Below are 13464 nucleotides of genomic sequence, written 5' to 3' on the forward strand. Positions count from 1 at the left end.
TCGAATAAATGAGCGATAATCATTGCAGAATGCTACAAATCGTTTAATTTCGTCAGCAGCACTTGGAACTGGGTATGTTGAATACCATAGTATTTAGCGTCATCTGGAAAAATGCCTTTGTCAGTGAGTTTCTTACCACAAACATTGACATCTAACTATATTCAATTTAAGATTGAATTTTTCACAAGTTCTAACTTCTTCTTGCTGCAGAGAAAGCTGGAGTTGACTACTTTACTTTCTTCTAGCTCTTGATGTTGGGACTTCGAATTTTCCTTATCCTCCGTTTCACACTTCGACATACAATTAGAACTATTATCTTGTGTAGCTCCTGGAATTTTTTTATTCCAAGGTAGGACTGGGATTATTTAAGCAACTTGAAAACCTCTTCACATCACGTATTCTTCAATAATGTCATCTCCTACCACTAGTTTATGTTTTTATTTACTTTGGTATTGCTTTGAAAAAACATGTTAACGTTTTGTGAAAAAATGTAAGTAATAGCGTTTGTTTCCGGTTAATAGTTCTATCAACTGTCACATCTCCAAACTAGGCTCTGATCCCTAGTAGGGTTCTGGTCCAAGGTATAGAGTCGTTCCCCCTTTTTTCGTAAGAAGTTTCTGCTTCTTCATTTCCTGGTTTATCCTAGTTGCTCAGAGGCCACATTAGGATTACTTTGATTTTGTTAGCTGGTATTTTTACTCCCAAATTAGTTTGGATGTGAAATCAATAAGTTTCAGAACCTTCAAATCGCTTGGCTATCTGAGAGAATATGAACGTGCTTTTCAGAGAGGTTTCTATTCAAACACGTTTATTGTTAGTAACTACTTGAAAAATGGTAAGTGACATTTTGGTCCATAAAGACCCAGTCTAGCTCCTAGTGCTAGCTTCGAACCAACTGTGTACCAGAGAGATACATTTCGGGCCCGTGGAAGATTTCAATTGACCCATGATTTGCGGTATTTAATTACCACTTCGAATGGGGTATCTTTCACAAATGAACTAGATTATTGAGCTGATAAAGCTAGGAGGAAAGTTGTGTACGCAATTTTTCCCGTAGTATAGGATTAATGAAATAAATCAGGCAAAATGATCATCTGCAGCTCCTGAATTTTCTCAAATCCGTGAGTCAATATGATAATGCATCGACACACAATGCACATTATCTTTTAACTCGAAGATAGATTTATGTGATCGACGTTTCATGACGGAGAATTAGGTGGAGCAATTCAGCAATTTTTGAGGAACATTTCAAGTGATGAGTGGCTTCAACGTTTAATAATGTAGTTGTTGATCATTTTATCATAAAAGTGGATGTTCTGGACAAGTTTTGAAACGGAAGTGACGTTTACGGACTATGTATGATTATCGCCACGTCGAATAGCAGACGATTGCACCGTAGTATCGAAGTATCGAAATACGGGGTGTGTTAGAAAATTTGAGGTGAAGCGATAATCATACTACGTGTCAGGTGAATTTCACTTCCGTTCTAGAACCTGACAATACCGTTAACTCATAAACTTAATCATTTTTGTTGTTTTCTTATACCTCAAAATGTAATGCGTATCTATTTTACTGATAAAACTGGAACTTTTGGGAACTACTGTATCTAAGATTGCATACAGTTTAAAGATAATATGATGAAAATTCAAGTGGAGAGAACATTGAGGAATGAAAACGGTGGATATGAATATTTCCATATACAATTTTTCTAACCTATACAGAAATTTATACGAAAACTTAAGCCAAATGCTCTCCAGACGAAATAAAAAATGACCTCGCGGCGAGATGTTTCGTGTCTCGCGACAATTCTTCCAATGAACAAGAGGGATAATAAAAATGTTTACGATCTCACCCTAAGGAAGCCTCATAATTATTTTCGTTGAGAATTACTGAACACGACTTTTATATGGATTATTTATTTCTCCTCCTGGCTTGTTTGTACTCACTAATTTTTTTTTTCAAGTCAAGTAATGCAATGTACGGACAACCATGAATTATTTATATTTTTTCATCAAGAAAAATTGTATGTGTATAATATTTTCTTTCAAGAAATATTTCAAGAACAGAAAATTTCGAATATATTCACACATATTTGATTGCTCCCTCAAATTTAACTTGATTATTGATATGATTCCTTCTTATATTGACATGGACAGAAAATAACAACCTCAAAACATGGTACGTGAATAAACCAAAGTGTGAAAAATATTGCCACATAATGTCAAAATTCATGACAAATCATAAATTTATTTTCATAGCTCTCTTTACAACATAGTTGCTGAGATGAGGTTTTCGTAAGGACATCACATGTCCTGACCGACATAAACAGAAAATATATTAATGATATTGTTATTTTTTGTATGAAACTGACATAACAAGGTGGCAGACGATCAACTAATCTTAGTTTGTAAAGGGTTGACAGGAACCTCAATAAACTCGAGAGAAAAATGCAAAAGACGGAATAGTTTTTGATCAAACAGACGTTATAAAAATGTATATAGCAGGTTAAACGAAGAACTACACATGAAAAATGAGATAAAAAACTTTAAACGTTGGAATTCTTATAACTATACGAGGAACGTTAAAACATAATTGCACAGATTGAAGCCGGCCTCATACCAAAGCAACATTTGACAACATGTAGCATGCTACGTCATCGCATACATTATGCCAAGTATTGCTGTTGACGCATGCGACTTTGCTACGAAACTTTATCGGTTGCGACTCGTTGGTGTCAATCCACAACAAAGCGGAAAAAGGGGCAACTATTCGTGCTGTTATAAATATTTTCCCGTCTCGCCGGTCGATAACTGATAAACTATCAAACAGTTTTTGACCATTTTTTTGATTTTCCTTATGTATCGATTGTAGCAGTGACTTATATAAGTATTTATTCAATTTTTGTGTGCAACTATTATGTTAATTTTACTCTGATCAATATTAATTATTTATTCACAATTTATTGATAAATGATGAAGACAGTTTCTACTCTCATTAAATAGACACGTGTTGTGAGCTCCCGCCAACAACGACCGTCACCGTACCTGTACATATTGTACTCAACACTTTTTGTAAATAGTTTTAAATCGAAACAGAAACTTGTACGTGTTTAATGAATGTACGTGTTCTATTTTTGTGGATGCTGAGTCAAATAATAAGGAAACGACTACAATATAAGGTCACTGTTTTAAACCAATAACTATTTCAAATTGATCTATTTATATGTTATATGTACAGTCAGCAATGCCAGCAGGACGTAAAGGGTCCAATTTGAGTTGTCGAACGATCTAATCTAGAGTCATGCAAGTTAAAAAAGCACGAAAATCAGGCGAACAAATCCAACAAAATAATGCAGATACAACTACTGGAAACACAATTATTATTACATATTGGCTCATTTGCCTTTCAATTATAATTATATCCCCAGATACTCACTGTGCTAGTTATTTATAGAAATATTTCCCCAATATTTCCTAAGTAAATATCTCCTAGAAACAATGTATATGGCAAAACAACGTTTGTTTGTTGGTAAAATATAAACATATCCTCGAATTTAATTCCTTCACCTACCAACTGGTAGAAGCAGATCATTTCGGTAATCGGAAAATCTCTATCGTTGTTAATTTTCAATAGGAGTTTGTCTAGCGTTTGTATTTAATAAGAAACTGCGCTCGATCCCCAACTTTCTCAGAATCTCTAAAGAACGGTTTGCGAAATGTCTTTCAGTCATAAGCTCCGCCTCGAGATACGCATGAGATTCGTATCGAGTGAGACCACTGGACAGAATGTTTCACTTACATTCAAGCATTAAATATATAAGTATAACATGCTCAGTGTCGTATTGAGCTGGTTATAGAAATTAAAAGTAAACTTCATGAAAATATTTTGATAAACACAGAAATAGCTTGTAATGTCAATGTTTTCACTTGTTTCAAAAACTAATTCAATATCTCTTCTGGTATGATCTTAACTTAATCTCGAATCAATTTATCAATAAACATATGAAAAGGACTAAGAAATAAGAAGTTAATGAAATTGATAATAAGATTTCCTTAGAGAAGGTCTTATTAAAGCGTCATCAAAACTCTAGAAAAAGACTAATTATTATTATTTATCATGACAATTTACCAACTTAATTTCGAACGCTTAATTGATTTTCATTTCTAATACCACAACAGAAGAATACCAACAGAAATTGTGAAAATAATATTGAATAGTTGCTGAAAAATAAATTCTAAATTAGCCTCAAAGTATGTGACAACGTTCGTGGTCATAATGTTCAAAATAATGAGACCCCAATGAGTTATGATGGACTCGTTGAGGTCTGGAAACATTTGCTTCATTCCTAAAATGCTGAAACCCGATTTATATAATATTATCAATGCCCAAAAAAAAATTTGGAACATTCGAGATAGATGACAAATTACCATTTAGACTTAAGTCCTATTGAGTTAGTATTGACACTTATTGACTAGCTGGGAGAAACAATTCATTTTTAAGTATTGGAGATACTCATCATTTATGGATTTATAATTAATGATTGGAAAACAGAATGGTAGCCTCGCGATAAAATGGAAAGGAAAGCTTTTGAACGTAGAACCTTGATTTGACCGACATTTCTGATGAAAGAGTGAAAAATCACTTCATGATAAAGCCATACCACATATTTTTCATATAATTTATTATTACAATTTATAATTGGATACTAGATATGGTATAAAACTTTTTTAAATGAAAAAAAAATCATATATCAAAATGAAATAGTTAATACCCAAATCAGATTGATAATCAATATAATCATTTATCTACTCGTCTCCATATGCAGCTAAATGGAATTACAAGCTTTGCCAATATAATAGAGAGAACTAGAGAGAATATTTTGTATAACTTCTTGAAATATAATATAAAATACACGTTGAATGAAACAGAAGAAAGAGGAAAAAACTAGACGAACTCGAGAAGAAAAAGAAGGAAGTGGAAAGCTTATAGCTGAAGAGTAATGGTTCCTAGGAATAAAACAGTTGAAGTATGGTGAGAAAATAAAATGGAGCCGAGGTGATAAAGAGCATGGTAATAAAGAAAGTATTCAAAAAAGAAAAGATTCCTGAAGATTGGAAAAAGGGAGACTGTGAGATTGTGCAATAATTATAAAGGAACTCTTTGTTATGTACACCTCTAAAACAAATAATCTAAAAGAGAAGCTGAAATAGAACCAACTTTGATAGTGGATTTCATGGAAGTAAGATATACAGGATCTTCCGTTCACTATATAAGAAGTCTTCTATAGAAAAATGGCCGTATCCAGTGTATATTGCTTTCATACAATAACACTAGAAGAAGTGCAACAAGACGGCAGACTGAGCTAATCTCTATTCATAGTTTCTATGGATGAATTAATTGGAAGTGCAGAAAAAAAAAATAAACCACTTTGTATGGGATACCGATCATTGAAGCACATCAATATATCGGAATTTGCGTTTGCAGATATGATGATCATAGCAGTAGATCAGAAGGATCTAAAAGACATTTTGAACAACTGGATCTAAATATCGACAGAAAAGGAAAATCGAAATTAGGGTAGTAGCAATTTCATAAGAAAAGATTCGAACTTATAGAACAGGTTAGTAGCTTTCAATATAAAGGAATCGTATTAGGAGGAATAGGAAGATAGGATTTGAATTGAACAATAGGATATAGGAGGCGAATAAGGCACACAATAATTCAAGTAAGGGGATCACAAATGAAACAAAAATCTCCAAATAACCAAAAATTAAAGTGTACCAAGCAATTTAGAGGTTTATCCTTACATATAGCTGTGAATATTGCGGGAGAAAGATGAGAGTTAAATTCAAAATTGGAGCAGCGGAGAGGAAATATCCTAGAATAGTAAGGGGAGTAACTCGAAATGATAGACTCAGAAATTAACATTTGAGAGATTTGAAAGTTGAACTTATACAAAAATTCATAGGAAGGAAATACGCAGTAAAGAAAAAATAAACTACAACATATTTTGTAGTACAATATGTTGCAACGCCCGACTCGGAATGACAAGTTTCAATCGGTATATATCTCTATTAATATAGCCCTATCATTCCGTACTAAATATTAAGTTACTAATTTATTTATGCCATCGATTTCGTAGACTCCGATTGTCAGACCGCAGTCCGAAAGAAGAGTGAGTGTGGAAAATTTCAAATTAAGTGCTTGGAAAGTGGTTCTATAAACACAGATAGATATATAAATTCCAAAGCAATAAGATTGTGTTAATAACTGATAAAGTTGTCATAAAGATTATATACAGTGCGCAAGTACTAAGTTTCAAATGAAAGTTTGGTTTCAATTTAGATAAATTGAAAAGTCTGTGATATGGTAGAGCGAAAAAAAGCTAACATTTTAATTAAAAATATATCATGTTGCTCTAATATCTCCAAAAAGGAATATGAGGGGTGACTCAAAAATGAGCTTTGCGGCACTTTTAATGATTTTGTACATACCTACATTCATCTGAGTGAAAGCCGTTTGTTTAGTGGTATGAATGGTAAAAAGGGACCAATTACAGTTACAAAAAGTGAGCAGCGTAACCAGTAGAAGATATATTTAATTAAATATTGAAACTAACTCATATGGATGTCCGAGATAATTGAATGAATATCAATTACTCTGTTTTCATAGATATGACAGATAATATATGATAATGTAAATTTTCTTATCTAATTCCGCTTTCAAATGTGACAGTACAAGTCAGTCCTTCAAATGTCACATTTTTCGTAACCTTCATATATCAGTTATCAAAAGTAGTAACTGCTTAAGTTTCAAGAAATAATTACTCACTGTGAAAACTGACAATTGTTTCATCATTTCAACTGAAAATTATTTTCCCATGAACTCTCAACGTAGCCTTCAGTACACTGGTGAATCCCGATCCTCCATGTTGGTTTATTTTCAGAATCTCCGCTCCTGCGTCTGCCACAAGAGACGTTGACGAGCGTCTGATACAATGTCCTGTGTATCCTTTAATATTTGGTAAACCCTTATACTGAGAAATCTTTGCTGGTAATTATCAAATGCTTTTAATGCTTTTAGGGTTGTATGCCACATTTTCCATTATAATATCGCGAAAATTCTGTTGTGCTTCACAGCAGATCTAATGTGTTACAGTTCAAAAACAAAGTAGTTTTTTCTTATGAAGCCACGTTTCATACAAGGAGAACTGTAGATATTGGAGCAGAGAAAAACCTCACTGGATGTGTGAGGCTCATCTTCAATATTCTAAAAAATGAACGTTTGGCTGGTGTCATCATCAATAAAATTACTGGCTGTTAGTTTTGAAGGCACAGTTAATTGTGAGGTTTATCTAGATTTTTGGATTGACTTGCTAGTGCCTACATTAATACATTAAAAAGACTTATTCCTGATATAAGTCATCCAAATGAAACAGATCGATTTATTTACGACCAACAAGACGGAGCTCCACCGCACACGTATAGTTGGAAATTATTTTTCCTAATATGTGGATTGAAAAACGTGGAACGACCGACTGGCCGGTTAGATCTCCTGATTTGACGCCTCAAGAATATTTCCATAGACCATTCAATATTGCTGATTTAAAAGTTAGGATAACGGAATAAATTAACACAATAACCCCTGAGGTCATAGTTGAATTCCAAAATTCGCCTCGGCTATTGTCAATAATTGGTCATTTTGAACATTCAATTTAATTGTAAAGTACGTTGAAAACTACATTCTAAATATTATGCGACATTATTATCTTCATTCTACGCAAAGTTTTATGATAGAGAAAATTTCACATCTTAAAAAATTGATTATCTGTTATCTTAGTTATTATTGCACCAAATACAAAAAACTTTAAAGAAGACTAAGATCTCTCTCCAACAAGGTGCCACATGACCTCATTTCCTATTTAAAATTTCCGAAGGGGTGCTTATAATTCAGTGGGGGAGTGCTGATGGGGATAATATTTTCATACTATAAATTGTCAATTTAAGAATAAAAATTGACCTGTTCCAGGTTTTTCTCACATACAGTACATAATAACGCTTAAAATGAATTTATTCCATACATTGTATATCATAAGAGAAAATAGACTTAGTTGAAAAGTGAGGTACAATTTGGAAAATAAAATTTGAACAAAGAATCCCAATTTAAAAAATTTCCATGAACATAAGAGATCAATAGAGCAAGAAGAATTGAAGATACAATTTTAGTCAAAAAAATATTCGGTGATAATGCATATACCGCGATTAATTGAAGAGTAAAGGGAGATTTCTCAATATTTTTTCATTCACCAAATTTATTCACAATCTGTTTGTCAGTGTAACAATTATCATATGGTGGGTGAATATAGAAAAATGCTAAATATGTATTTTATGCCACTACTTGATTGTGGATGTCGAAGTTAGTTAGAGCTTTCCATAATTATCATAAATATACTAAAATATAATAGTGAACATAGAGGACATTACTTAACTGAAACTTGAAATCCTTAAGAAATATTATGTCAAAATCTCTTATAAACGTTATACGCTATGAATCTTCTGAATCTTCGTTCGATAATAGCTTCTTATACTAGATTTTTGACCAATTGTCACTTTCATCAATTTCTTCTACAGCCGAGAGAACTTGAAATCGTTAATCTATGTAAAGACAAAGGCGCTTAACTCCATAGCTGGATTCCATATGTCCAAATAGTTTCAAGTATTGTCTCATAAGTCAATAGTCAAATAGTTGTGATTCACCTTCAGCCATCCAATATAGTTGACGAATTTCAATCCAAAGCTGTTTCATTTTCGTGTAGAGTTGTTAATTTGATTTCGGCATACTTTGAACCATTGCTGTATCCTGTCGAGATCTATTTAAGAGATCTGTGATACAGTGTGTATCATATGATGTGGGTGAATCGGCTGTGAATAAAAGAAATAAAAGCGGACTCAAACGCTACCTTGAAGAACACCTACTTTGTAAACATGCCTAGTTGACTATTCATCTTGGTACTTAACCATGAACGATGCTTAAGATAGGATTCGAGCATGAGAAAGGACGAAAGGAAACCAGACTCTATTAAAGGCCCGACATACATCGAGAGATAACCCCAAGCAGTAACTTTTATCTTCCATATATTGGCATCATTTTATTTGTTATTATTTGTAGTTGGTCAATGTAGCTTTGGAATAACTTGGCTTCCATCAGGAATTGCCATGATCTTGTTTTTTCAGCCTTTCCAAAAATTCAGCTAGTATTGGGAATAAACCGATTTGCTTATAGGAAGTAAATTCTTTGACCCATTTTCCAGGAACTTTTCCTGTATTACATATTCTATTTTTTATTAAGTTAGGTAAGTCTCCGTTTTTACTTGAGCAAATTAGTGTTTAGTTGTTTACCAGTTTATGAATCTGAATGTAAAGCTTGAGCGGGTACCTCTACTATTAATTCTGTGCTGAGATTAACTAATACAGGAAATACGTCAGGAGGAAGATTAAGACAAAAAAAAACCTTGTGCGGGGAAATATCTGTCATGACACAAAAATCAAGTGGATCAGGTAGCTCATGTCTATCACTTGGCCAGTATGTTACTTGTTAATATATTTTTACATATGATTGTTTTTCATCCAATTTTTAACCTTCGGTTGTTTCGAACTTTGATCTCCAATAAGCGTGTACTATTTTTAATCGAAAATATATGAACTTTTCCTGGTACTCCATATTCCGTATCTATATACATTTGCAATATTTGGAGATAAATCTTATAGAATTTTTATTTTAAGAAACAACATAATGGTTCTATAGCCCATGAAATAGTATTATAACGTCAAATAGAGCATTTTCTGACCGAGTATCATTTTATTCTCAAAAAATACTTTCTACCGGTTACACTTAAGCAGCCATGCACGAAAAACTAATGGATCTCAAATAATGATATTGTTTGTAAGTTACACGAGGTAACTTTTGATATTATTACACTTATATACTTTGTTATTTCTATAAGGAATTTTTTGGACAGGTATAAATAGTTTCTCGAATTAAATTAAATGAATCAATTTAGATATATCGAATTCCACACATTTTTTTCAAGAAGATATATGTAATACACAACAAACTTCCTGATAGTTCAATCAAATTGTGAGATATTGAGTTAACAACAGAATCTGTTAATTGTGACCCAGACTTTGAATTATTAAATCTCTGTCGAGGTTTTTTCACTAATGATTTGGAATAGAAATTTGATTCACATAGCAAAAATGGAAATAAAAATAAAATAGAAAAATATATCTTCAATATCAAGGAAACGGGCTTTATGGGATATAAAATTATTAATTAATTATTGTTTTGATATGATTTTGAATATGTGGCTGACAAGGTTGTCACCTACAAGGCTCATCAATTTTCACCAACGTTTCGTAGCATATTGCGCCAATAACTCATCGAATTTTGATTTACAGATGTTTAATTATCTCTGGTTCATTGAATTGGACAAGATATAACATCACAAAAATAATCCAATATGGTTGAATTACATAATTTTTGAGTGAATCAATTGGACCATTAAGTGAAATTGCATTGCATTCTTGCATCAAAAGTTTATAAGAGTGGCATATGATCTTGTCCTGTTGAAACCACATGTCAGCAAGTGCTATGCCAGATAATTGGAGAAAGAGGAAGTTTATGATTATTTTATCATACCGTTCACAGTATAAACAGTAATATTTTTCGGATGTAATGATGTTTCGACAAAAGCTTGTGGGTTCTTACGTATCTGTTTTACTTAAAATCAGAAGAGGACATTTTGATTATTGAAGTTCAATATCTATTTGTGCTTCAGATATTTGGCTAAAGTGCCCCAGTTACGGCAAAGAAATGATTGATGCTTCCTCCTAAAGCGACTAGAAATTTTTCAATGCTCAAAGTTCGATATCTCGTGAGAACCTTTCTCCAAAAACAATCTATTCTCATTCGAATGTACCATAAAATGTACGTCAAGTTTACAACTTATTACAGAAACTTCCTCGCAGATAGGAGGGTCCGGTTTTTTCTTCACAGTAATCCATGTAACTCTGCATCTGTAAATTCAATTATTACAAAACCAGTCCTTCTGTTACATGCATTGAGTGCTTTTTGAAGTTCAAGTTGGAATCATTGAGCAGACAACTGGCGATTCATTCAAGATAAAGTTCCAAAATTCCTCCGAAGAACGAAATTTAGTTTCAATTTCCTTAGACTACTTCGAAAATAAAATCTAAATTCTCAAGTGAAAAATAAATCAAGTCTTTTATTCTTGTTAGATGATAAGAGTTGACAAAAAAATATGATGGTACTGTATTTTCACACTAATAGATGTGATATCAATATTTAAGAATAATATCAATTCTATAACCAACGAATAACACGTTACCCCAATCATTACAATTTTTTTTTAGGCGTAGCCTCATGACACATGAATTGAAGAATTTTTTGTTGTATTGACAACAATTTTTGCCCTTACCATTTGTTTTTGATATCAGGAGGTACGTAACGTTATGAAAATTAATAATACAATACTTATTTCTAACCCACACCTATTCATAACTGCAGAACAATAAAAAATATTTGGAATGAAGAATCTGGAGATGTCCAAGTTTGTGGATTTAGTAGATGTTCGTAAAATCAATCATTTCTTTGCCGTAACTGGGGCACTTTAGCCAAATATCTGAAGCACAAATTGATATTGAACTTCAATAATCAAAATGTCCTCTTCTGATTTTAACCTTTAACGTCACGGGCGGGGTCTGCGCAGATCCCACGCACTGTTTATTATGAGTATTTTTTGAAATTGACACCTTACAATCGCGCGTTTCCGGCTAATCTCAGTGCGCCGTGAGGCCTTTCGACAAGCGGACGTTCGTCACTCTTCTGTTAAGGTAAGTTCCATTTTTGTACACGTGGGGATACTTGCAGACCCCACCCGTGATTTAACGTAGTTACTTTTTTCACTTTGGTTATATTTTTATTTGTTTCTTTTTCAGAATTGGTGTTGTATAAATGAAAAATGAATCGCCGACTAAACGAAAATCATATTGCGCAAATTATAAACGATTTTAGTGACTCGGAAAGCGAAGGCATAGGAGACACGACTCAAGAGAACATTTTGGAAGAAGTAGGTGATATAAGTGACTGTGAATCAATACATAGCGAACATAATTCAGCGTCTGAAATAGAGGAAAGCGATGAGTCTTCCGCCGCTGAGTCCGCAGAAGATACAACCAGTAATAGTTTTTACGGTAAAAACCGGTTCAAATGGAGCAAAACTCCTCCACATTCATCTCGTATTAGACAGCACAACATTATCGAAGAGCGCGCGGGTTTGAAAGGGCCTGCTCTTTCTAAGAATGAAATGGCACCAATAGAAACATGGGAACTATTGCTTACTGATGATATAATCCAACTTATAGTGCAGTATACTAATCAAAAGCTAGAAGCTAAATATATTTCACCACTGATACGACCTTACTATGCCAAAAACATAGATAGTTGTGAGTTGCGAGCTTATTTTGGATTACTTTTACTTACTGCAATTTTCAAGTCAAATCACGAAGATGTTAGATCATTATGGGCATCTGATTACACTGGTAGAGACATATTTCGTGGCGTAATGGGATTGAACAGATTTTTGTTCATTCATTTCAATATCACATTTGATGACCTTAGCACACGGGAACAAAGGAAGTCCACTGACAAACTGGCTTTGATAAGCGAAATGTTTGATAAATTTATCCAAAACTGCAGTAACAACTATACTTGCTCGGAATATTTATGTATAGATGAAATGTTGGTGAAATTTCGTGGTAGATGCTCGTTCAGGAGCAAAAGCAAGCCTGGAAAATATGGGCTGAAAGTTCAATGCATGTGTGATGCAAAAACCCACTACTTGTACAACGCTTTTATAAACACAGGAAAGCCTCTAATACAAAGAAATTCTTCACAATCCGTACCAACTCAGGATGTTTTGAAGTTGACTGAACCGGTGTATGGATCAAATAGAAATATCACTGGAGATAGTTGGTTCACTTCGATTGAACTAGTGGATCTTCTCTTACAAAAAGGACTCACATATGTTGGCACCGTACGAAAAAATAAACGAGAAATCCACGTGAGTTTCTCCCTAATAAGACAAGGCCCGTGGAATCTTCCTTATTTGGATTTGTACGTGACAAAACATTGGTATCACACGTACCAAAAAAGAACAAGAGTGTAGTTCTACTTTCATCAATGCACCATGAAATATCAGTTAATGAGCAGTCCAAAAAGCCGGAAATCATAGAATTTTATAACAGCACTAAAGGAGGAGTAGATGCCTTGGATTTGAAATGTTCAAATTATTCATGCTCATGTCGAACACGGAGATGGACAAACGCAATTTTTGGTGCTATAATGAATGTTTCAATTGCTAATGGTTATGTTCTCTGGGTTCTA

At 33.4% G+C, this 13464-nt stretch overlaps 1 protein-coding gene across 1 annotated transcript; it reads left to right on the forward strand.

The window, feature by feature from the left end:
• The first annotated feature begins 12040 nt into the window (after positions 1-12040).
• On the forward strand, positions 12041-13246 carry LOC130449026 (piggyBac transposable element-derived protein 4-like). The gene has a single exon (XM_056786658.1). It carries the CDS (start codon positions 12041-12043, stop codon positions 13244-13246), a length of 1206 nt encoding a protein of 401 aa, XP_056642636.1.
• Positions 13247-13464: the final 218 nt, after the last annotated feature.

The sequence above is a fragment of the Diorhabda sublineata genome, chromosome 9 (assembly GCF_026230105.1).
Source record: "Diorhabda sublineata isolate icDioSubl1.1 chromosome 9, icDioSubl1.1, whole genome shotgun sequence".
NCBI lineage: Eukaryota > Metazoa > Arthropoda > Insecta > Coleoptera > Chrysomelidae > Diorhabda > Diorhabda sublineata.

What these genes read in the sequence shown, in the direction of transcription:
- LOC130449026 (XM_056786658.1), top strand. Translation starts at nt 12,041, where the DNA reads ATGAATCGCCGACTAAACGAAAATCATATTGCGCAAATTATAAACGAT.